This window comes from Lissotriton vulgaris, chromosome 4_1, assembly GCF_964263255.1.
Source record: "Lissotriton vulgaris chromosome 4_1, aLisVul1.2, whole genome shotgun sequence".
Lineage (NCBI taxonomy): Eukaryota > Metazoa > Chordata > Amphibia > Caudata > Salamandridae > Lissotriton > Lissotriton vulgaris.
In genome coordinates this window covers 636,539,493-636,565,515 of record NC_141691.1, presented here as the reverse complement: position 1 = coordinate 636,565,515, position 26,023 = coordinate 636,539,493, and the positions used below count along the sequence as shown (strand labels likewise).

Here is a 26,023-nt window from a genome sequence, read left to right as displayed (position 1 = left end):
AGGCTAATTACCTAAATCCCTGCAGCAGAAGAGTGACTCTAAGAATGTAGAGGCAAGGAAATTACAACTTTTATTTTTTAAATTGATTTTTACTTTTGCTCGAAAATAATTCAGCATGTCACCCTTCAGACTATTAAGGTTCACATAGATATATGAATTGTAAAAAAAAATGATAGTCACCTACTTGGGATAACTCGCACCACATGCTAACTCCTCCATTGGCTACTTTGTCAGTGAGTATGAAGTACAATTTGCTAATCGTAAGGCGTAATGTGCAAGACTTTGTCAGTTTTGCAATTGTGTTTACAACACCTGTATGACAAAAAGAAAAATAAGGTTTAGTGAAAGAATTATAAATTAATAAAGTAATCTTTAGAAAGATAGGTATTAGTATTATTTTCTTTTTTACAGAAAACACAGTTTGCAAAATAACCAGACAAAATGACATACAGTGAAGTATGATACAGGTAATAAGTAAGACCCAAGTCATTCAACAGTGAATGTAATTAAGATGATAGTGACCAGGAAAAATCTCAAAGTTAGACTAATTCAACATTCATGGTTTCGATCTACAGAAGCCTCAACAAATGTATACGTTGTCACATACATCGAGGCGGAAGACTAGGTGGAAGAACACACTGAGCATATGTATACTAATATCTCAGTTGGAGCACTGTCAGCCAGGTCCACCCTCCACCCCTCCTCAACCCGAAAAAGAACTTCCCCCTTGCAGGACCCATTATGGGCAGTGTGGAGTACAGCATTCCAAGTGGGAGTCATCCATTGCCAGCTGAGGTGAGCCAGGAAGAAGGAACCTGAACAGAGGATTGATAGAGCAGACAAGCAGACTGGTTTAGCGGCCGGCGTTCAGATGCCATTCATCAGGTCATCGGACTGGCCAGAGCAGTCACTGGTACTCATTGTCAAGAGTGGTTCCTAAAGCAGGTGCTGGGAAATACCACACAATGGGCCCTCGGCCTGATGTAGCAGCAACAGCCAACATCAAACCACCAAGCAGCGGACCCAGCAGCACTTAAGGAGGAACAGCAGAAAAAGAAAACAGGCACCTAGCATGAGGAACTCAAGAAACGAAGGCTGACCGCTCAAAAGGAGTGTACCAAGTGTCTGAAGCCAATAGGGCGGCATCTGCGAGCAGTACCACAATCAGCATGCAACTGTTACCAGCAAATGGTAAGCAAGTGCATGGCTTGTCCACATAGGGCAAAACTGGGTGGCCTGTACATCCAGAAGCAATGAATCACTTTCGCATGCAGCTGGTGTAATAAACTGTTACAGCATGAAAGCCGGGCAGCGAGACTTTGCAGCAAATTTTGTGTTACCCCTGCTGCTAGCAAAACTACAATAAACAGTACCACATGCTATATGGGGACGCATACATGAGCAAATGGGGTAAACAAGAGGTGATGATTTACAACTAATAATACGTCCAGGCAGCATTGGAGCACAGACAGTACTTTTGGTAGGGTCAAATAGCTTGGCAGTTTCACTCCAGACACCCGATAACATTGGGCCTTAGCAGCAAGCAGGCATGCAAGTGGCAGCCACCACTCATCAGCCAAAACTACCATCAATAGGATATGGTCACATGGGGATTGGTAATGGCGGACGTACAGTGACAGAAGAATGTGATGGCAGTTGCTAAAAATGGCAACTAGCAGCACATCCAACTGGAGGACAGCACATATAACGTAGTGCTGACGAGTGGCCACTTTAGCTGCTAAATCAGGGGTGGTTAATAGGCATGGCAAACCAGGGGCTTCAGACACAACACAGAACCCGCCCCAAAGCTTGGGTCTGCCAGGGTCACAAAAAGGTTGGCAGAAGTGTGTGCAAGGAGCCAGCGAAAGCTTAAGTGAGGCCATACAAATTAAAGGGGTAGGTTGAAAAGTACAAACAGTGCTACAAATGCAAGTGATGGGTGCGCATGGGTCCATGGGAACGGAACAGCAGGGCACAATAGGTCCTGCTGTTACATGGGCACAGGAGCAACACCAACCCTGCATCCTAGTGCTTACTTCAGGGCATCCTCGAGTAATTACCACCATGATGGCAGATCAAATGGGTAAGCTAGCATTTTACCACTGTCAATTAAAGAGACAATTTGGCAAAATAATGATTAACTTTTCTCTGATGGAAATCCATCAAGCAGGATTGGGCCTGCTAAACCATGACAAGAAAGAGGATGATAAGAAAGAAAGGCACAAAGTTAAAAAAGAAAGTACCAGAGAAAACTGGCTAAAAGCTTTCTGGATAATGGCACGCATAATATTAGAGAGGCTCCCTCAGAGTACAGCACCCGAGCATAAGACACATGACGCACAGAAGATGTACAGGGTGTTGCATAGTTGAGGTACAACCAGGGATTCAGGCTCAATTACAGAGTGGCTTAGGATTGAATGGGGTCATCAGGATTTAGCGGGATACACCCACGAAATGGTAAAAGGCAGGAAAAGGGTAAACCAGACCAGACAGCTCTTTTGGTACCCAGCTGGAAACGCAAAGCAGGGCAAATCCACGCCTGGGGGAAAATTCAAACCATATATTGGGAGTGAATCCCCAGGAGGTGCCTCTGTGATATGCTGGAAATTTGAAAAAAGCGATTGCAAATGTTGTCCAGCTTGTAAATTCAGGGATGTCTCCAGTGCAAGTGGGGGCTGGCAGCCGGCCAAAGAATGTTAAAATGGGGGCTGAGAAGGCATCCTCCCTCAGACAGAGCACTACCTGGGGGAAGAAGATGGGTGGTCGATATAGGTGCAAATGGGACAAGTAAATTAGACTGCGCATTGGCCCAATGAATATGAAACTTTTCGTCTCCCCCTGAGGTAACTACTCAACATATATTACAGACCAGAAGAGGCACACCGCTTAATTGTTAGGTTTTAAGAAGGCTTCAAATATCTTAAAATGGCCGAAAGTGGACTGGTCTAGCAGGAACCTGAAAACAGTTAAGAAACATGCACAGGTTATGAGGCAGAAACTGTAGAAGGTGCAGCGGCTATGTCATGTTAAGGGCCCTTTTGGGTAGCCAACACATTTAGACATTATAATATTTATATTGGTGATTGGCCCAAAGAAAGAGCCATGGCAGCTCAGGCTCCTTCTTTGGGGCAATCGCCAATTCCCTGAATAGCAGCTCAGGCTGATTCACCATCTATCTTAATCCCAATGGGGAATCTGTCAATGACTGGATAGATCAAGAGCAGTGCTCAGTTACCTATGCAACATTTGAGAAAAGTATTAATGTGGTAAAAAAACAAACACACACACACACAAAAACGCTATCATTGCTTCATTAATGACAAACAGCCACATTGAGTCAGCTTTCCAGCTCATACTGGTCTACCCAAAAAGCTTTCACCTGTTAAATTGCTAATTCAAAGAACAATACTATTATTAGATATCTCATTTTCATACTTCGAGGCCTTAATTAATTTTTTGGAACAGGGATTGAGCAAGTGGCATCAGAAGGAGGGTAAGCTGCATTAACTAAATCAGGGGTCTCCAACCTTTTCTGTAATAAGAGCTACTAATATTATTAGTGTTGTGTAGTGACCACATCAGACAAGAGTAAATTAGAGTCCACCCAATGCAAAACTGTCAGCACTGATCACTTCAGTGAATCATGCAGGGTCGTCAGTAGTAACACAAAAAACAGTTTTATCATGGGTATTCCCCAACAGCCCTAGCTGCAAAACCCCTGGCACAAACATTTAAAATAAGAGTAATAAGTCTCCCCTGGGAAACATGATTTATCACTCAAATATCAGTGTTAAAGATGTTTTGGAAATTCAACCATTTTTCTCCAAACATCTGCTTATGAGTTTTGAAAATACACACATTTTCATCTCAAATAAATAGCTTGCAATTGTTGTATTCATATGGTAATTTAACAAAGAAATATCTCTAATTAGTAGGTTCATATGAGAGTCACTTACGAAGATCAACCAGTAGTTCACTAATTTCTAATTTAAAACACTTGTAGAGCGCAGCATACACCTTGCGGTTTCTTGGCGCTGAAGGTTCATTAGCTGAGGGGAAGGAAGACCAGGGCGATAGTTTAAGCGGGGAAGGCCTGGCTGAATAGGAAGGTTTTTAGGTCTCTGCGGAAAGGAAGATATTGAGTTGCGGAACGGAGGTTGTCAGGGAGGGAGTTCCAGAAGGAAGGGGCCAGAGTGGAGAAATTGGACCCGCCCCACTTTTTGCGCGAAAAGCGGGGGATCTGGAGAAGGGACTTGGAGGAGGACCGGAGATTTCTAGCGGGGACGTAGGGTTTGATGAGTGAGGTGATGAAAGCAGGGGCAGTGCCCTGACGGGCCTGAAAGACCATGCACCCGATTTTAAAGAGGGAACGTTGTTTCACAGGGAGCCAATGGAGTTTTTTCAGGAGGGGGGTGGTGTGGTGATAACGTGGAAGGCCAAATATCAGTCTGGCCGCCTGGTTCTGAATGACTTGGAGTCGACGCAGGCTGTAGGCTGGGATTCCATGGAAAAGGGCGTTGGCGTAGTCCAGACGCGAAATTACCAGGGCGGCCATAATGGTCTTCAGAGCCTGGGGGGAGAAGAAACGGGATACAGAGCGGATGGTTCGAAGAGTGAGGAAACTGGAAGAAACCACGGAGCTGATGTGTGAGTGAAGGGTGAGCTGATTGTTCATTTTGACACCCAGTGTTTTGACAGTGGAGGAGGGGGATGGTGCGGGACCGAGGGAAGAGGGCCAGAAGGAAGAGTTCCAGGGGCTGGATGAACCACCAGTAAGAACCAACTCAGTTTTGTCAGGGTTCAGTTTAAGATGGTTGTGGTTCATCCAGTCCCTGATGAATGTCATAGTAGACTGGAAATTAGTGACCGAGAGAGAAGAGGAGGACAGATCAAAGATGAGCTGGAGGTCATCCGCATAGTTGAAAACGGTGACCTCCAGCTGCTGAAGAGCAAAGATAAGAGGAAAGATGTAGAGGTTAAAGAGAAGAGGGGAAAGAGAGGAACCCTGGGGAACCCCGCAGGTGACAGGAAGGGGAGTGGAGGTGAAGTTGCCTAGACGGACCGCCTGAGTGCGGTCCCTCAGAAAGGAGGAGAGCCAGACCAGGGCTGATCCTCCGATACCAGCCGCCCTGACACGGTTAAGTAGGATGGTGTGGTCCACCGTGTCAAAGGCGGCGGAGAGATCGAGGAGGACCAGTGCCTGGTAGTTGTTATCGTCCATGCCTTTTCACGAGCTACTTGTTGCGGATGCCTGAAGATTATTCCATCCTTGTAGGGTCACCTGGCACCTTACAGTGCAGAAAACATACTTGAATCCTTCTCACAGCTCTCTTTGGCACATTAGGGGGTGCAGGTTTCAAAAGACTAGACAATAGGCCCAACATCTAAGCTGACATTCCTTCGGAACGAGCTGATTCATTGCAAGATATCGGTCGGTTGTACCAGGAAAAGGGAACCGAGTTGAAATAAGCAGTGGAGAACATGGCTGCAAAAGCAAAACTAGGGGAAATACAGGAACTCCCGGGCAAACTTAAATTTGCTGCGAGAGAGTGACCTCCGCTGGCAGGGCCTAAGCAAAGCAGCTTTGGAGGCTCGCTGTTGTACTGGTTTATGTTGCTCTGGGGGAAAAATAAGCATTGTAGAATCTGCTCACAAAGGAATTTTGGACTAATTAAAGTACTACATCTGTAGTAGCCTTTTGCATACTCTAATACACCTTTCTAAATTGAACTCAAAACATATAAAATGGTAAATAAAATGCCAATATCTTTTTAGGACTGTGCAGTCTTTGTATTTTTACTAGTAGAACTCAGGACATTACAGGACCGATACCCCAAAGCATCTAAGAGTACTTAAAAGTGTAGTCTGGTAATACTACTTCCCATACTAATAAATTATGTTATTACTTAGCTTCTTAGACTTGTTGTCTTGGCCCCCAACAAAATATCCTGGGCGTCGGGCAACAGAGATTCTGTACCCTGAATCATACATGAAGACAATACAATCAAAGCTCTTGGTCCTAGATGTATAACAGGCACCCTGAAAAATACATGGTGGGCTCCAGAAGGACAATTGTTTGAACTTCAGAATCCTCTCTGCGGTCGCAGTGTTACAAAAAGCCATTCACAAGACCATCTGGACAAGGAGTCATTAATGCAAGCAACAACATTTTAATACACACCTCTTCCATTCCTCAGCACCACTGATGCTCGCTAGAAGTTCACGAGCAAGTCTCCGAGAATGGCCTAAGTATACATCATAGCAAATGAGAAAATATGAAGAATACGCTTGAATTCTTTAGCTACGTTTCTCCCATCAAGTTGTTCATGCGAGTGCAAAGAAGGGACAGGATATGAAAAACAGCCACTTCACCAAACATACCATGAAGATGCAGTTTTTTGACACTTCATACCGAATCTGGTGACCATCACAGAGACCCTTGGTGAGCTCACCAAGCCAAAAAAACGGCACTGCCCCTATTCCAGGAGACACAATCAAGCATTCTAAGCTATCAAAGATGCTTTTCACCAAGATGGACTATGAAACACTTCAAACTCACTAAAAGCAATAAACTCGTGGTTGATGCAAGCCAGTGGGACTGTGGGCAGTACTGCTGCAGCAACAGTCAAGAGAAGAATGGGCAAGCAGGGTTTTTGCATGCACAGCCCTCACTTGCACAATGTAGACACAGTACACAGATGAGACTGCCAACACTTCCACGTGTGTCTGCTTTGCCACCACTCTGAAATGGCAATAGGCCCAATCTGCCTTTGTTTTGGAGACACTGAGGTGTACAAAAAAGTGTTGGATGGAATACTTGAATTAATCTCCGCCACTGGTAATTACCCAGGGCCGCATCCCAGTCCATTGTTATATTGCATAGCATGCAACCTCAGTTTGGACCCAGCCATGCGCAAATCAACCTTGAGCTTGCTCTGATGAGAACAGTCCAGCTCCAACTCCCTGAATTGGATCACAAGCAACCCAGGACCAGTTTTTGTAGGGCTCATAAGCCAGATATATCTTTGTTCCAGTGGCACTGTGTGCCCAGTACTCACGTGTTCCAGTTCAGGGAAGCCCTAGCGAACTGCCACTGGTTGAGATTAATTCAAGCATTCTTTCCAGCACCTTGTTTTTGATTCCTTTGTTTTGGGCACACCTCACTTTTTTTTTTAAACATATTTTATTGGTTTTGTAGTTATAAACAACTCGAGTTTACAGTTCACCAATAAGCACGGTATATATGTATAGCAATTAAATGTCAAACATTCAACACCACCCCCTCCCTACTATCCAAGTCTCCCACCCTTCCCAACACTCAATCTTACATTATATCTTAACCGCATTGTCTTCCAAGACACAGTACATTGCCTGTATTGTACGTTTTGGTGTGCATTATTTATAAACATGATCTACTATGGGAATTCCGGGGATTATTATTCATTGGGATCTGGATACCCAATAGCAGGTCAATCATAGTTAAATTTAGTGCAAAGACTGTTCAACAGAAAATAACTATTCCAACATGTCCCATTTAAATGAAATTTGGTGTTTCCGAAGCCCTCTATTTTCTTACCTTCTTATCTCCATACTTTCGGCTCTACCCCATCATATTACCTCACCATGCTAAGATAATGCTGTTGGGACTTGTACAGACTTCCGGCGCATTGTCATTGCCCCTTTTGCTAATAATAATGATAGATTTAAAAACCGGGCCTGAGTTCCTCGCGATTTCCGTAGTTTACTTGCTCCTAGTATGCAGTATTCAACAGTATCTTTCCCAACCCCTGGTGCTAACTCATTAATGATTTTGTACACTGTTGCTCAGAATGATGAGTTTCTGGCATGCCCAGAGCATATGTAGTAGTAGGGCATGTTGCATGTGGCATCTGGGGCAGTCACCTGGCGCGTCTGGAAACATGTTATTTAACTTGTGTGGCGTCAGGTATGCCCTATGCACTATCATGTATTGAATTTGCTTGAATTTGGTGTTCCTTGAGATTTTAGTGGGACATTCCAGTGTTTCTCCCATTCCTTATCCGATATTTATGTCCGATATCTTTGGACCATTTCGTTTTTAGGTCGAGGACTGCGTCGCACTGCATAGCAGTGGGCGGAGCTCCGAGATTTTATGTTTTTTAGTTAGTGGGCTTGAACCCGCCCCTCTTCTCTATTGGCTGGCCTCGTAAATGCTGGCCAGCCATTGGAGGAGAGGGGCGTCACTCCCTTTAAGCCCCGTCTTTTTGGGATTCGGGGGCGTGTGTTTTGCGTTCTTTCTATCTGTGACATCATCCGTTACTCAACAAAAAACACGCCCCCGACCCCCGAGTCTGTAAGTTTTCTTAACTAGCTGTGCTCCTCTTTTTAGATCAGTGTGCGGCCCAGCGTTAGGCGCGTGTTAGAACGTCCCTCCGGACAAGGTAGCTTGCTTTCCTTTTGTCGAGCCTCTGTTTATGAGGAGAGAGCAGCTGCGGTGAGATCACCGCCTGCCCCTCCTCCTCCCCCACCCACCCGAGCTCTTCTGCCTCTCGTGCTTGGCTGTCCATCTATACTAACTACAGACCGGCTCCGTTGTACTTTATAAACACTTGCTTTAGGCCTGTTGCGTTGTACTATACTTGTCTCCTTATCGCAGTCAGTGCTTGTTTCTGAGGGAGTCTACGCGGCGTGCCCCCGCCTCGACGCAGCCAGCGCTCTCCACCGTGCATGTGTACAAGTCTCAGTGCTCGCGGGCAGAGCAGAGCATTACTCATGCCCTATTTGTGCCAGGGCCGCTCTCTCTTCTTGCTGCGTTTCCTCGGCTCCACGCCCTCTCTCCGGGCCGGGCTGTAATAAGTGAGGTAATTAAGTGTAAAAGAAAGCTAGGGTGCAGAGGAGGGGCGCCGTGTAAGAGCTGTGTGAGGTAGACATGAGGCGAGGGCTGTGTGTGGGGGTTCTGTGAGGAGGGGTTCGGGGATTGTGGGGGGCCGTGTTACCCCTTTCATTTGCGAGGGACCCAAATAATGTATGTTAATAGCAGGCAATCATCCTGGCTGAGCGGCGTATATAAATGCAATTACAATTCAATACCCACACATTTAGCTAGAGGCGCACACTCCGTTCACCCCTCTGACCTCAGACAGGTCCTGGCCCTCTACCTGCTGCTGTTCACCTGTGTACTCCGCTGGGTCCCTAGACGGGGGAGGGGGCTGTGGGCAGGGTCTTGGCAATCCGCGGAGGTGAAAAAGATGTATTCCAGGAAAGGATCAAACCTCCCCCTCCCCCGGGAATGGGCAGGCCCAGAAGGAGGGAGGCCACCTGTAGACATCCTGCAGTGCAGGAGGGGGTGTCTGACTGCACCTCGTCTTCAGTGTGATACAGGGCGAGACCCGGTACACCGCAGCACAGCCCTCCTCACAGAGCCTGAGACACTACAATGCTGCAGTGGCATAAGGCGCTAAACTGCGAGAGGTCAGGATAAGAGAGTTATGAGTCTGGTATACCCACTAGGGCACACTGTGTGAACCTGGGAAATTTACTTCTTCTCTCCCTGCCCACGTTCCCTTATCTAACAACATTTAGAGCTCCTCTGAAGCTGGAGAGGTGATAGAGATTTTACTAAAAGGCGGACGAGGAATCCACCTCGCACCCTTCTCTGGTAACTGAGCCCCCCCCTCTCATCTCTTTCACCCATGTCCCTCCACGCCCCTGCCTCCTTGACATGTCACGTCTTCTGCCTCCATCCACAGGCTGTGAGGGTCAGTGATGGAGGGAGGTGTGCGCGCGTGCTTTGTTTTCTTTCCACTTTAGTCGCCGATTAAGAGGCTTATCGCCCCTTCCTTTGAACTGCTCCCCCCCCTCTATGGAGAGACAGGCTGCAGTCTGTCACGTGTTGGCCACCCCAGCCCAGTCTGCGCCCTCCACAGGGGACAATTCCGTTAGCGCCTTGAAACCGCTTCGGTGCTTAGTGACGCTAGAGACCCGTTCCTTAAACATGTGGTTTTATAAGTGCACAGTGACACCTCCTTTCGGGTTGTGCGACATATAGAAAGTCTGTTCTGCCTAATGCGGAGCTGCTAAGTGTCTGGCGCCACAAGTCACCTTTCAGCCACTCCTAGTTTTCAGCCCAAAGCGCTCTGCATGTTGGAACATGTAGTTCCACACGTGTAATGGAAATAGTGGCGCTACCACCCCCAGAATGCTGTTGCCTGCCTAAGAGTGAGTTGGTGATTCCCTTGTGGGTAGAAGCACAAGGGTAGAAGCATTTTTTAAAGAATTAAAATCTCTTTGAACAGCACAGGGCGCCGTGCTCCAGGTTGTCTATAATTGGGCACACAGAGTTTGTTTCTCCCTTGCTTCGTTCCTACGGTAAAGCGCTCCGATACCTGCGGGTCTAGCCAGCACTATACAAGGGTGAATGCCAATGTCGAGGAGCCCCCTCGCTGTGCTTGCTTCCCTGCTCCCTCGCTGTGCTTGCCTCCCTGCCCCCTCGCTGTGCTTGCCTCCCTGCCCCCTCGCTGTGCTTGCCTCCCTGCCCCCTGGCTATGCTTGCTTCCCTGGCTGTGCTTGCTCCCCTGCCCCTCGCAGTGCTTGCTTCCCTGCTGCCTCGCTGTGCTTGCTTCCCTGCCCCCTTGCTGTGCTTGCTCCCCTGCCCCCTCGCTGTGCTTGCTCCTCTGCCCCCTGGCTGTGCTTGCTCCCCTGCCCCCTGGGTGTGCTTGCTCCCCTTCCCCCTGGCTGTGCTTGCTCCCCTGCCCCCTGGCTGTGCTTGCTCCCCTGCACCCTCGCTGTGCTTGCTTCCCTGCACCCTCGCTGTGCTTGCTTCCATGCACCCTTGCTGTGCTTGCTCCCCTGGCTGTGCTTGCTCCCCTGCCCCCTCGCTGTGCTTGCTTCCCTGCCCCCTCACTGTGCTTGCTTCCCTGCACCCTCGCTGTGCTTGCTCCCCTGCCCCCTGGCTGTGCTTGCTCCCCTGCCCCCTGGCTGTGCTTGCTCCCCTGCCCCCTGGTTCCCCTGCCCCCTCGCTGTGCTTGCTTCCCTGCACCCTGGCTGTGCTTGGTCCCCTGGCTGTGCTTGCTCCCCTGCCCCCTCGCTGTGCTTGCTTCCCTGCCCCCTTGCAGTGCTTGCTTCCCTGCCCCCTCGCTGTGCTTACTTCCCTGCCCCTTCGCTGTGCTTGCTCCCCTGCCCCCTCGCTGTGCTTGCTTGTATATGGACTGTCCGAATGTTCTATGTGGACCACATAAAACATTCGGACACTCCATATACTAGTGACTGTCACTGACTACTTTTTAACATTGGAAGGGAGGGTAACACCTGAATAAAGTTATTAGTACCCCCCATCCTATTTTATTATCACCTATTTTTTTATTATTTTTTCACACCCTTTGAGCACTGCAACATCATTCCCTCCGTTTTGATATGTTTACAAAAATCCTCAGAACTTGAGAAGCAAGACCACAGTTAGACCTTACTGATCGGCAGTGGAGTTCCTTTCTACATCTGGACCCCCGACCGTGATAGTTGATTGGCTATCCCAGTGGTGGTCTTGACGGAATCCCAGATGATGAAGGGCCGTTCCGTGTGGTGACTGATGGGCATCTTTCTCTGACCACTGTGGGGATGACCCTTTTTGGATACACATAGGTTTAGGTTGTCCCAGGTTACCCTTTTAGGATACATTGTGCGTACTTTTCTGTTCAGACCCTCCGATATATGTAAATGCAATAGGTCATGCATTTGCGAGCGATTAAGCTATTGGCATTGTAAATGACAATGCCATTTATTTAACGATTAAGCTATTGGCAATGTAAATGACAATGCCATTTATTTATGATTTAAAAAACAAAAATGTCATGAGCAATGCCAATAACTCTACCTTTAATAATGCTGAGACCATTGCATTGTAATGCTTGTTAGTTCCTGTAATGAAACCGAGGCTTGTGTCCTAATACTGCTGTATAACCATTTTACTCGATGTCCTCAGTTTCCCATAAGGTACAACATATGGACAAGTGTGTATGTTGGGGGTTCCTCGCCTTCAGGAGACCAAGAATTTCTCACATATCTACTAATACTGGCATGTAATATATATATAGTGTTAGGAATTCCTTGTTCTCTCACAGATGTATATTGATCCATGTAAACACTATCAGAAAAAAGAATTCCCACCGAGCTCACACCTTCTTCCAGTCATTTGGCCATACATCAATTAGTAAGAATCCCCATTGGCGTAGGAATCCTCAGTAGAGGTGTATTAGGGGTGCATGGGTGTTGCCCCTTGGTGTAGTGGATCGCTTTTCTCCAATAAGATATGGCTACCTTGAGTAATGAGGGTGTCTATTGTGGGGTTCTACTATTTGACAATATCAATGAGTGCAATGCCCTCCTTTCCCATGTAGCTCGTGTCATATCGATCTCGTGTAGGTGACGTCCAATAAGAGAGCCAGTGGAGGTAACTAGCATAGCAATACGCACGGAAGTCGGGAACTCCCAAACCCCCTTGGTCAGTACTTAGTTGTAATTTAGTAAGTCCCATACGTCTTCTTCTTTTAGCCCATACCAGATCACTTAACATTGTGTCTAGTATTTAAAAAGTGCTTGATAGGAATATAATTGGTAAATTAGTAAAGTAATACAGTAATCTGGGGAGCATCACCATCTTCGAGATTGCTATTCTGCCCGCCACTGAGAGTGGTAGCGAAGTCCTCAACTTGATCAGTTTTTTTAGTGTTTTAATTGCTCGCCCTAAATTTTCCTCTAACATGTCCTTATGTTCCCTGTAGATCTGAAGGCCTAAATATTTAAATATGGTAGGTGCTATATTAAAGGAACAAGGCCCAAATCGAATGTGACCGCATCGGCCAGTGTCTTTAAAGTAATAAACATAGGACTTGTTTTCGTTGATGGTGAGACCAGATAGTAATTGGAAATGTGTAATTACCTCTGAGAGAGTTTCAGGGGGGTCACGGAGATCTTTAAGATATAATATAATGTCATCTGCATATGAGGACAGTACATGTGTTGTGTTTCCTAGTTTAATGCCTCTGTCCCGTGCCACTGTCGGTATTTGTGCAGCCAGTGGTTTGAGTGCCGACACAAATAATAGTGGTGACAATGGACAGCCCTGTCTTGTACCCCTGGCCACCACATAAAGCCTAGAAATATGAGATCCAGTACGGGCCCGCGCCGTTGGCTCCGTGTATAATACCTTCACCCAACGTATATATTCCTGCGGTATACCAAATAGTGAAAGTGCACAATGCATATAATGCCAATGTAGGGTGTCAAGCACTTGACGCAAGTCAAGTGAAATACAACGGGCCACTGCGTCCCCTTCAGGTATTAGAGTAAGTATCTGATGTAAACATCTGTTATTCAATGAAGTGCTCCTACCCGGAACAAAACCATATTGATCCATGTGCACCAGTCTAGGCAAATAAATGAGTAGTCTACCAGCTAGTATTTTACTAAGGATTTTGTAATCAGTGTTTAACAGGGTAAGGGATTTCGTCCCGGTTTTAACAGTGAAGTTACCAATGCTTGTCTCGTGGTGAGGGGCAGGAAGCCTGTATCGAACGCTGCATGGTTCAATTTTTCAAGGTGTGGGGTCAGCAGTGCAGAGAAGGTTATATAAAATTCAACGGGCAGGCCATCTTGGCCCAGGGTCTTATTACGTGGGAGGTCTTTTATGGCTGAAGGGATTTCTGCTTTTGTTATAGGCTTAACCAGCTCCTTCTTTTGTATTTCTGCAAGTTGGGGGAATTCTAAGTTCTCAAGGAAGCTATCCAGATCGTCGTCCTGCAATTCCACAGGTGCAGCATATAATGCTGCATAATAGTCTCTAAAAGGCGTATTTATATCATCTTGTGTGGTTACCGTATTTCCCTCTGGTGTGAGCACCTCGCGTATAGGGGTAGGAGATGGGGTGTCTCCTATTATTCGTGCAAGTAATGGACCAGCCCTGTCTGCTTCTCCATGTAGTTTATGCGTATAGGTACGATAATCAAGCGTCCTCAGCTGTTCTAATAGTTCAGCTTACTTAATTCGTGCTTCGTGTAATTCCTCCCTTTGTGTGTCTAACGCTGCGGCGGTTTCCTTTCTACCCAATTTAGCTTCTAAGTCCTGCAGGTCTTTATCTACCATAGATTGTAGTCCTACTTTTTTACCAGTAGCCACCCCATGGATGACCGTCTTAAATGCCTCCCATTCTACCTGGCGCGTACTCGCAGAGTGTGCGTTTTCTTTGGGCACAACACCTCACTTACGCCCTTCTTCAAAAAGTGAACCCACCAACTAAAAATGTGCACCTCCAACCTCATGTACAACCCAGAGGTCAACAATCTGGCGGGCTCTTTGTACAGCACACACTATATAAATGCAAACATTTCTCCCGCTATCCCCCGCTATCCATCTCAATTCTCAACTAACTGACATATTCACCACTCAAATTACTTTCATATTTTTACTATAATAATTCACCACTAATCCTTTATGGTTCCGGAGTAGCGTGCTGCTCACTGAAAAATCGCGTTGACGCCTCGTCAGGGGAAGTAAGCGCTATAGAAATGCAATTACAATACAATTCAAAATATGTTTGACTACAACTGGTGCATTACCAATAAAATGAGAAGACAAGAGCACTGGTGCCTTCAGGAAGCAACATAAGCAATGCAAGAACACAACTGGAAGCATTCACTAGAAGGGGAAAACCTAAATGAAAACAGCCAAGTCATTCACTGCGTTTTTAGGCGAGTAAGGAATGAACCGGGAATGACTACTGGGAGAAATGTTTTAAAGGAAACAGTTATGTTACATGGCTGATTATGCTTCGTCTAGCTCAATAAGTTCAGTAACACATAGCTATAGCTAAGATCAATCCCAAGATCGGTAAAAAGGTCTGTTTCTCGAATCTAGACTCAAAGATGTCTGCATGTACCTTGTGCCAATCTGCATGGTGCCCTTACCTAAAGAACTCAAATCCACATTGGATTCTGTCTAAGGGATAGACATATGAATATTTCCAGAATGTAAATGTACTTATTAATATTGCAGGTACCAAAGTGTCAGTCCAATCTATATGTATGGATTTCATCATTCATAAATACACTCCTTTGTTATTAAATGACAACATGATACTACATTCTCTTCTTTTGCACGATTTCTTATTTATTTTATCATTGGCCCTTAAAAAAAGTTAGTAAAAACATATTTTCTTTTTTTTGTCCATAATTTCTTGATTCAAAATGCAAATATTCGATCCACGTTTTCAGCTCTTTCAAATGTAGAGGCAAAACGAAGCCTTTTAATATAGTCTGCGTCTGCATTACTCATCTGCCAATACAACTTTTCAAATAGAATCCTTCATTACTTCTTGAATTTTTAGAATTTACTTGAAAAAGGCTGACATGTTTCTCCTTTCTATGTCTCTTTAAGGCCTCCCTTGAGGCAAGCCTTGAGGACTTTATGCGCTGGTAGTTCGGGCTGGACTGTTCCCATGAGGCACAGGGTCAAGGCTGATTTGCATATAGCCATTGTCTGACCTAGGGTGGTGTGGAGTGCAAAAAAACGATGGATTTAGGCCCAGATCTTTGTACTGGGGTGAATGTAAGACATTGTTCTGCATTCTGTCCATCAACTGTGTTTTTTGCAATTTTCACCCCGAGTGGGCTGGGTATGCTCAGACGTGAGTCCCAGGCTCTCCACATCACTGGAGTCAAGCTATCCAGGCTGAAGAAGGCTGATAGCCAGAAACCGGTCCTTGGATGCTTGATTCCGGTCTAGGAAAGACATGGCTTGGTCGTTTGGGCTGGACTGTTCCCATGAGGCACAGGATCAAGGCTGATTTGCATATAGCCATTGTCTGACCTAGGGTGGTGTGGAGTGCAAAAAAACGATTGATTTAGGCCCAGATCTTTGTACTGGGGTGAATGTAAGACATTGTTCAGCATTCTGTCCATCAACTGTGTTTTTTGCAATTTTCACCCCGAGTGGGCTGGGTATGCTCAGACGTGAGTCCCAGGCTCTCCACATCACTGGAGTCAAGCTATCCAGGCTGAAGAAGGCTGATAGCCAGAAACCGGTCCTTGGATGCTTGATTCCGGTCTAGAAAAGACATGGCTTGGTAGTTCGGGCTGGACTGTTCCCATGAGGCACACGGTCAAGGCTGATTTGCATATAACCATTGTCTGACCTAGGGTGGTGTGGAGTGCAAAAAACTGTGTATTTAGGCCCAGATCTTTGTACTGGGGTGAATGTAAGACATTGTTCTGCATTCTGTCCATCAACTGTGTTTTTTGCAATTTTCACCCCGAGTGGGCTGGGTATGCTCAGACGCGAGTCCCAGGCTCTCCACATCACTGGAGTCAAGCTATCCAGGCTGAAGAAGGCTGATAGCCAGAAACCGGTCCTTGGATGCTGGATTCCGGTCTAGGAAAGACATGGCTTGGTATTTCGGGCTGGACTGTTCCCATGAGGCACAGGGTCAAGGCTGATTTGCATACAGCCATTGTCTGACCTAGGGTGGTGTGGAGTGCAAAAATAAACGATGGATTTAGGCCCAGATCTTTGTACTGGGGTGAATGTAAGACATTGTTCTGCATTCTGTCCATCAACTGTGTTTTTTGCAATTTTCACCCCGAGCGGGCTGGATATGCTCAGACGTGAGTCCCGGGCTCTCCACATCACTGGAGTCAAGCTATCCAGGCTGATGAAGGCTGATAGCAGAAACCGGTCCTTGGATGCTTGATTCCGGTCTAGGAAAGACATGGCTTGGTAGGTCGGGCTGGACTGTTCCCATGAGGCACAGGGTCAAGGCTGATTTGCATATAGCCATTGTCTGACCTAGGGTGGTGTGGAGTGCAAACAAACGATGGATTTAGGCCCAGATCTTTGTACTGGGGTGAATGTAAGACAGTGTTCTGCATTCTGTCCATCAACTGTTATTTTTGCAATTTTCACCCCGAGTGGGCTGGGTATGCTCAGACGTGAGTCCCAGGCTCTCCACATCACTGGAGTCAAGCTATCCAGGCTGAAGAAGGCTGATAGCCAGAAACCGGTCCTTGGATGCTTGATTCCGGTCTAGGAAAGACATGGCTTGGTAGTTCGGGCTGGACTGTTCCCAGGAGGCACGGGGTCAAGGCTGATTTTCATATAGCCATTGTCTGACCTAGGGTGGTGTGGAGTGCAAAAAAACGATGGATTTAGGCCCAGATCTTTGTACTGGGGTGAATGTAAGACATTGTTCTGCATTCTGTACATCAACTGTGTTTTTTGCATTATTTTATTGGCAGCAGGACAGGATGAAGATCTAATTTAGGCCTTGCTTTGACTTTCAAGTATGTTCTTCACGCGGATGCAACCCTTGACCAGAGGTGTCTGTCATGTGCTTAGTTGTGTATGGCATACATATAAAGGGGGGTCCCCGTAGAAGAGAAATGTGTATTGTAAGTTACATACACGGCAATTATTCAAAATTCAATAAAACAGAAATTATGTGAACGAATAGCAGATTGGCATATATTATTTAATGACCAATGGTTTGTGGATATCAAGTGCAATACAAAAATCATGTAAATTGAGGGCCCCAAAGAGGGGGAAAGGAAAGGGAAGGGTAGTGCTCAAGGAAGTGTAGAGAGGTTATGACACAGTATAAGGAGGTAACAATACAAATTGGCACAGATTATCAAAGGATAATCAGAATACAAACGTCCCAAATCAGGACTGTAAATTAAAGAGCACAAATAAACATTGCATTTCAACGGTCACATCTAATTATTAGAGAATTAAGGGGTGTGCCGGAATGACAAATTAAAGAGAGAACAGTCGACGTTTCGACCCCTATCTATAGACCAAATGGAGTCCTTTTACGGGGTCTTCATCAGGACGTCAAATTGGGGAAGGAAGGTGGGGCCATTCTGTATAAAGGAATACAAACACGTATTTAGCTACAATTCATGGGGAGGATGAAAATCATCATCCTATCTACAGATTAGACACAGATGAAATAAATTGAATCTGATTTACCATGGTTGGAGACCCAGAAGGGTTCAATGCATAAGCAGAGGAACCACGCTTGACGTCGTGGTCAATCTGATGGGGTGGACGATTAAATTAATTAGGAGAAACAACAATCTGTAAGAGATGGAAAGTTGGAGAGTTGTGTATGGCAGTGCTGAATACAGCTGGCAGTTAATCCATGCACTTAGCTTGACTAAATCTGTCTCTGAGCCACCAGCATGTGACTATGCTTCAAACCACTGAGGTAGGCACCGTTTGCTGAGGGACGCTTACAGACCCATGGAGCCCTTCATCATGGTGAAGCAGTGCAGTGACCTGTAGACAAAGATAAGTTTGGACTTCTACATGTCCTCTGGCAACCAACACCTCATGAAAAAATGGGAAACATAACTGCATGTTGGTGGGGTGGAGGGCAATGAAATTAAAATTAACGATAAACCTCCATTTCAGGCACAAAAATTTCAATGACACACAACCTAATCGTAAAGTACAGGAAGATCACCCCCAGATGGCTACAGGGGAATGGGGAGGTTAAACGATTAATAAGATTCTTCGATAAATTATTTCACATAGCTGCCGAGCAACAAACTAATACTGAATGCTGGGATAACTCATTGTGCAACCAGATACAACAGGTACCCCATCCTAAATGTGCCAGAATGGTCTGCGCGTAGCCTCAAAAGCTGCTGGAAGTGAATCTCGCCACCGCTGCCTGCCTACTTGACAATATCAGCACCAAAATAAGTGGGTGGGGAAGACCCTTTCCGACTGGCACAGATGATCATGTATTGGTCCAGGTCAAAATTTCCAACTTCCAGCGGAAGAATCCCCACGGACATAGGCCACTAGAACAGAAACCATGTTAACTGTGGAAGTGGACATGGTGAGAGGACAAATATTATTTCCCTTTTCAAGCAATTACAAGGGACGCGGCACTGAACAGCCTACTCTAGTCCATTATCAAAATCATCACCATGCTGTTAGGTAATTCTGGACTTGGATGGTGAAAGACAATCGAGAATTACCCACAGACTTTTGTGCTTTCCGTATCAAATTCCTCATTTTATGGGACTATACAGACTGCTTTTACCATTGTAAACTTCTGTAGTTTCGATTTGGCAAATTCACGAGAGGGAAATTGCAGGAATGCAGTAATTATCAGAGTGCTGGAAATTCTGATTTCTGAACAAACAGGAGTTTTTCGAAAGTTTGCAATATACTGTCCACATTTTTTAGCCCTTCGCATTTTTTTGTGTGCTCTTTTGTCCCATTTGGAAAGGTATGTCTTGTACAGCAACTGGCACTCGAGTCTTACAGCAGATTTGGATGGTCAGTCCACTCCTTTACAGTGTGGCCTGGCTAGGCAATAAGAAAGGACTGCATACACTTGAGTGCAAGTCATTTTGAGTCTGAGCTTCAGAGAGGCTATGTTTTGAAAATTCTTAGGAGAACTAATTAGCACATTTGATGGCCTCGTAGGACATGATGTCATATAAGGTTTGACATCACTGACCACAAATGACGCATAACTAAGCGAAACATGAGCCAATAATCAAGTTCTGCTAGTCATGCTCACAGAAATGCAGGGACGGAAGTGTGGAGGTCGTACTAACCTAACCTGGGCTGAATACACTAAGTCAGTAGAAGCTGCCTAAAAGTAAAGCACTGGGGGAGATGGCTTCCCAACACTATTTTACCAGATGTTTGTGCCCCAACTGACTGAGAAACTATAAGAAGTCTTTAGGGAAGCTAAACAGTTGGTCAACCTTCCTCTCACTGTAAGAGAGGCCATTGCGGTGAGTAGGCGGCTGCCTGTCCCCACCAACACCCTTTGAGATTTACTACCTGATGTTTACTCGATGTACTGAGAAGCGTTTGGCATTACTTTTAACTTCAGCATTGTTTTAAAGTGATTAGCGATTTTAAAAACATATGAATTCGCCTATTTTGCACATAAACACTTTTGTACCTCTCAGCTCCCGCCTCGGTCCCCGCAGCTGTGTGCTGTTTGAGTGGAGGGCGTGGAGACCGGGCATTAGAACGCGCAGGGCGTTTCCGGCAGTACATGGGGCGGAGCTAATATCGAGCTCCGCTCATTATTTAAGTTAGAAGTGTTCACTGCACTCTGAGGATTGCGGTGAGTAGGCGGCTGCCTATCCCCACCAACACCCTTTGAGATTTACTACCTGATGTTTACTCGATGTACTGAGCAGGGTTTGGCATTACTTTTAACTTCAGCATTGTTTTAAAATGATTAGCGATTTTAAAAACATATGAATTTGCCTATTTTGCACATATACACTTTTGTACCTCTCAGCTCCCGCCTCGGTCCCCGCAGCTGTGTGCTGTTTGAGTGGAGGGCGTGGAGACCGGGCACTAGAACGCGCAAGGCGTTTCCGGCAGTACATGGGGCGGAGCTGATCTCGAGCTCCGCTCTCTACTTATCCCACGTGTCAGCGCTCGCGCAGCGGGCGCGCCGATGGCGCGCCTAAGGCAAGCCCGTCTGCGCCCGTCTGCGCCCGTCCGCGCCCGTCCCGCGCCCAGCGCCGGTCACTATGCCCAAAATGACCTGACAGAACGTCGTAGTTGGTCCAGAGAAAGTCTCTTAGACCGAAGACCTTCAATAGCGGGCAACCACACAAGGTACAACCCTGCATTAGCCTAGCAATGTTACACCTGTCCAAACTGCCAATTTTCCTTGCGTTCCCTTCCGCCTTATGCATGCAGGGACACCAGAGAGAGACTCCTCCTCACTCCCCTGCGTGAATTAAAGGCCTGCCTAGTCAACTGCCGGTCCCTGCCTAAACATGCTAGCGATATCTGGCTTTCTCTTACATCGAACGCCTGGGACTTGATGTTCCTCACGGAAACTTGGATAAAAGATGCCTCGAACCCCGATATTGCTATAGCAGTCCCCCCAGACTATCAATTCGTTGGGCTAATTAGACCTGGATCAAAGGCAGGGGGGGGGAATAGCTATTATTCTCAGATCCCATTGGAAAATTTCTTCAAGAAAACTAGATAACCTGGGATCCATTGAAGCCATGTACTTCAGTATCTCTGAGGCCGCTCTCCTCATTGGTGCAGGGGTACTAATTTACAACCCACCGAGCACTCCCCCCACCCACACCATGGATTTACTCACGATCCTGGCTGACCTCTCTCTAAAACATCCACATTTCACTGTCCTGGGGGATTTTAATCTACATGTAGATGACAGTAACTGTGCAAAGGCGTGTTCCCTGGTAGAAACTATGGAGGTCATCAACGTTTTTCAGAAAGTTGTGGGCCCCACACATATGGCCGATCACACGTTAGACCTTATTTTTACGAATTCACCTGGCCTCTCCGCCCTTGCCCCCCTCCCGGTGACATGGTCTGATCATTTTATTATTCCTTTTAATCTTAAACTCCCACCTACCCTGATCCCAGTCTGTAGGACAGAGAGGATAGGAAGAAAGTGGTTCAAAGTAACCTTGGAAGAGATTGAGCCGGCATTAGCCAAGCTCAAATGGCAACACTCCACGAACATAAATGAGGGCGTTACTAACCTAAATCAATACCTCACTACGGCCATTGAGAACATAGCCCCCCTTACCGTCCTCTCCTCAGCCAGAACCAAACCCTCTGCACCCTGGTTCTCCCAGCTGTTGCGGGAAGAAAAAAGTAAATGTAAAAGGCTAGAACGCCTTTGGCGCCGTACCTATGATCCAGCTGCTAAAACAGCTTACAGAGGGGCATTAAAATATTTTCACAAACTCAAACAAAGTATCATGAGGGAATACTTTGCCAGTAAAATTAAATCTGCGGATAATTCAGCCAAGGTACTCTTTCAAGTTGTGAAAGACTTTACCAACCCCGCTGCCCTCATGCATAAGACAGAGCCCTGCCAAGAACTCTGTGATAAACTATCTAATTTTTTCGAGAAAATTAATCTCATTTATGCCTCTTTTAATGTAGCAAATAGTCCTGACACAGGGGGCATATCCCCTATCAATCCCATGCCCAAGGACACAAGGCTAAGTGCGTTCAAACCCATCACCCTAGACACGGCACTGAATGAACTTCAATCATGTAAATCAGGTTCACCTTTAGATCCCATGCCTGCTCAAGTTTTCTCTACAGTTGCTCCTGCGATTGTACAACCCCTTCTATCGATAAGGAACTCCTCTCTTTCATCAGGCCAGTTCCCGGAGACTTGGAAGCAGGCCGTTCTCATTCCTCTATTAAAAAAATCTGAGGCAGACCCTGCTGTTTTCAGTAACTATCGCCCGATATCATTGCTATCAAAACCAGCCAAAATTCTGGAAAAATTGTCCAAGAACAACTTTCTGACTATTTTGAAAGCAATGATCTTCTACAAGACACGCAATCCGGCTTTAGGACCGGATATAGTACGAAGACAGCACTTCTGGAGGTGGCGGAGACCGTGCGGGAGACTGTGGACCGGGGAGAGGTAGCCATGCTTGTGCTCCTCGACTTGTCCGCAGCCTTCGACACGGTCTCCCATGCCATCCTCCTGAACAGACTCCTAGAGATGGGGATCTGTGGAACTCCTCTAGCCTGGATAACTTCCTTCCTAACTGACCGCACACAACAAGTTTGGTGCCCACCATTCTGGTCTAAAGACAAGAAACCGCTTGGTTGTGGAGTGCCCCAAGGATCTGCCCTCAGCCCTCTTTTTTTTTTTTTTTTTAACGTTTACGTTGCACCCCTAGCAAAGGTGATTGAGTCTTCTGGGGTGAGAGTGATATCCTACGCTGACGATACTCAGCTTATTTTTTCCTTCAGAGATCACTCGCCCTTTGGTTTTGAAAAATTTAGAACTTGTCTTTCCAATAATGTAGCCTGGAAGACCTTAAACATGTTAAAACTCAATACGGACAAGACTGAGGTATTGTTTTTTAATCAAACGATTCCCTTGTCCCCGCCACCTGGTGGCCTGCGGAACTCAACCCACCAACTTCTCCTGTAAAGGTGGCACGCAATCTTGGAGTCCAATTCGATAATGAATTATCCTTTAAAACCCAGATCCAGAAAGTCATCTCGGCAAGTTTTGGGAAACTCCACATGTTAAGAAAAATCTCCCCCTTTCTCCCCACTGAATCATTGAAGACAGTGACGCACGCTTTAATCACCTTGCATTTGGACAATGCGAACAGCCTATATGCGGGACTCCCTGCCTATCTTCTTCATAGGCTGCAGATCGTGCAGAACGCCGCAGCCCGGCTGATCTGTAAAGTCCCCTATCGACATTCTATTTCACCCCACTTGAGGAAATTGCATTGGCTCCCGATCACTGCTCGCGTCAAATTCAAGGCCCTGGTCCTAGCTTTCAGGGCTCTTAACGGAAAAGGCCCCAAATACCTTAGACACAGACTAAAACCAGTCCAATCCTCTCTTAACCTCAGGTCTAACTACCTTCGCCTTCTACTCACCCCCAGATTCCGCCTTGCGAGAAAGGGCGGTAGAGCTTTTGCAGTGGCAGTATCAAAACTATGGAACTCCCTTCCCATTAGCCTCCGTCTCATTGACATCGAATCTCAATTCAGGGGCAAACAAAAATCTTTCTTATTTTCGGGCTGCTAAATTTCTTCTCCCCCTGGACCCGCATTCCTCAGCGCCGGGACACCCCCGTTGGGGGTAGCTGTGCACTCAATAAATGTCAATAATAATAATAATAATCATCTACATGATGGCCAGGCCACCATAAGGGAGCCTAGAAAACCCTTTATCTTATCGGATATTGACCATGATCAACTCAGAGATCAACTCAGACACTATTGGTCTGTGTAAGATCCTGGCCAATACGGTGCGGCAGGAGGTTGGATGGTTGGTTTGAAAATATCAATGTGGGTTCATCCCTGGCCACAGCACGGATATATATATATATATATATATATATATATATATATATATATATATATATATATATATATATATATATATATATATATATATATATATATATATTCCTAGATATCCTGTGAGGAGAAGCTTTCACTATTCGCAATCGACCTAGAAAAAGCTTTTGATGTCCTGAGTTGGGCTTACTTGAAGGAGGTTCTAGGAGCTTCGGACCAGTATTCTGTAGCTGCTAACATATACTTTATACATATTGCAGGCAGCCAAGAAGAGGGTTAGAGTTGGTAGGACTATTTCATACAGTTAGAATATTGAGCGGAATACCCAGCAGGGGTGCCCACTGTCCCCCTTGCTCTTTGCCTTGAGCTATCATGCTTCAGAAAGACCTGAAAAACTTGGGGGTTAGAATAGGGGACACCATTCACACAGCCTCTTTGAATGTGGAAGATGCATGATTTTACCTCAGATTGCCCAGGTTTCGATTGGTGAGAAGGATGCAACACTTGGAGAGAGAGATTTGGCGAGGTAGAGTCATCAAGCGCAAGCCCATACTATTTCCTTCACGGACACTGACACAACACATGAAGGAACAGCTGCCTGTCTTGAGCTTACAATATAAGGTGGAGAAGTTTCACTATTTAGGGATCATGGTTGCAGCTGACAGGCAATACAAATATAACATGGGGAGGGTACTATATGGTTTAGTCTTAAATACGGTTCTGGAATACGCTCCCCCTTTCCATCATGGGCAGGGTAGTGATTGCAAAGATGAACATCAGCCAAAATGTCTGTATAATATTCAGAACGCTTTATTCCTCTTGAGACCCGACACATTTAGGCAATTAAATAGTTTGTTAGTGTTTCTTGGTTTGGGCTGGTAGGCTGAGCAGGGTACCGTAGGACATACTGAAGTTAGATCAGGAGGGGGGTTGGGTCTTCTTGACATAGACCTGTGCTATTATGTGAAGACAATAACCAGGAAAGTGACTACTGAGAGGTACAAATGGAGAGAATACCCGATCAGAATTACTTATGAGGAGCAGCAACTTACTTAGTCTACATCTTAATTTTGTGTAAGAGCTTGTGCAAGAGACCCAGAGAATCTGAGAGAGAATAGCCAACAGGGTTTTACGCATCTGTCCTTTTCTAGAGATCTGAATATATGTTACCTGCAGCCATGCCAATGCCTTTGCAGGGATATGACCGTTATCGGATGGAAGGCGCAGGGATGTCAGTTAATAGGAGATCTATACTTTTAATAGACGTGTATTACTTTCCAGGAGGCTCAGAACTTGTTGGAGTGGGACCTGGTTATTTTCTCCAATATGCTAAGTTAACTGGTACAGCTAGAGAGATCTGTACAGACTTCCCTAATGCACCTTCCACGTCTAGTACCCGTGAAGCTATTCTATGGTTGGGTGCGGGTTTCCATTTGATTACATTATTGCATAAAGTCATTAAGCTAGACAGAATCAGGTCCGTACTGAAGGCTATGCATGCATGGGAAGCTGAAATAGGTGATCAAATCACTGATAAGGATTGGGTGGAAGCCAGTGACATGATAATGAAGGTCTTTGGTAATTTTTCACATTGCACATACCTGTCGCCGATCATTCTAAGTAAAATATATCCGATCAGGTCTGCAGGGTGACTGAGGTCTGGGATGGATGGAGCATTGTTTTGTCATTTATCCTGGATATGTCTGAAGGTTTCAGGTGTCGTTGCAACGTTACATGGAACAATGGGGATTTAAACAGCTCCCCCTCTAAAGCAATGTTTTTGGGGCATCATTGTATGACTGGAGCACAAAAAGATGTAACATAAGTTCCTACATTTGCTTTATTGTGGGTAAAGAGGTGCATGGCCATTGGTTGGCTGGGTGCCCTGAGGCTAGATGTAAGTTTGTCTGTAAGGGGTACGATGGAATGGGCACAAACAGAGGAAACATATTAGAAAATCCAGGAAAGTTGAAAAGGAGGCAGAAGATTTGATGATATGGGCAGATATATTACTGGAATTCTCAGAAACGGTGCCGCATGACACACAATAGAGATATCTTTAAGACTAAGGAAATATCTAGAGGTATACTTGCTATGTAACAAAAGGACTCTGTAAGCGAAGTCAGTCACTTAAGACCATTTAGGAGGGGCCATACTACGAGCAACCATTA

The 26,023-nt window shown here is 45.8% G+C and overlaps 1 protein-coding gene across 2 annotated transcripts in view; it reads right to left on the bottom strand.

Annotated features, from left to right (window-relative positions):
* HUS1 (HUS1 checkpoint clamp component) overlaps positions 1–26,023 on the bottom strand; it is a 215,522-nt gene that overhangs the window by 179,364 nt on the left and 10,135 nt on the right. For both annotated transcript variants that reach the window (XM_086964900.1, XM_086964901.1), the window contains exon 2: positions 185–312. In XM_086964900.1, coding sequence (XP_086821026.1) covers positions 185–312 — 128 coding nt within the window. The remainder of the gene's footprint in view (positions 1–184; positions 313–26,023) is intronic.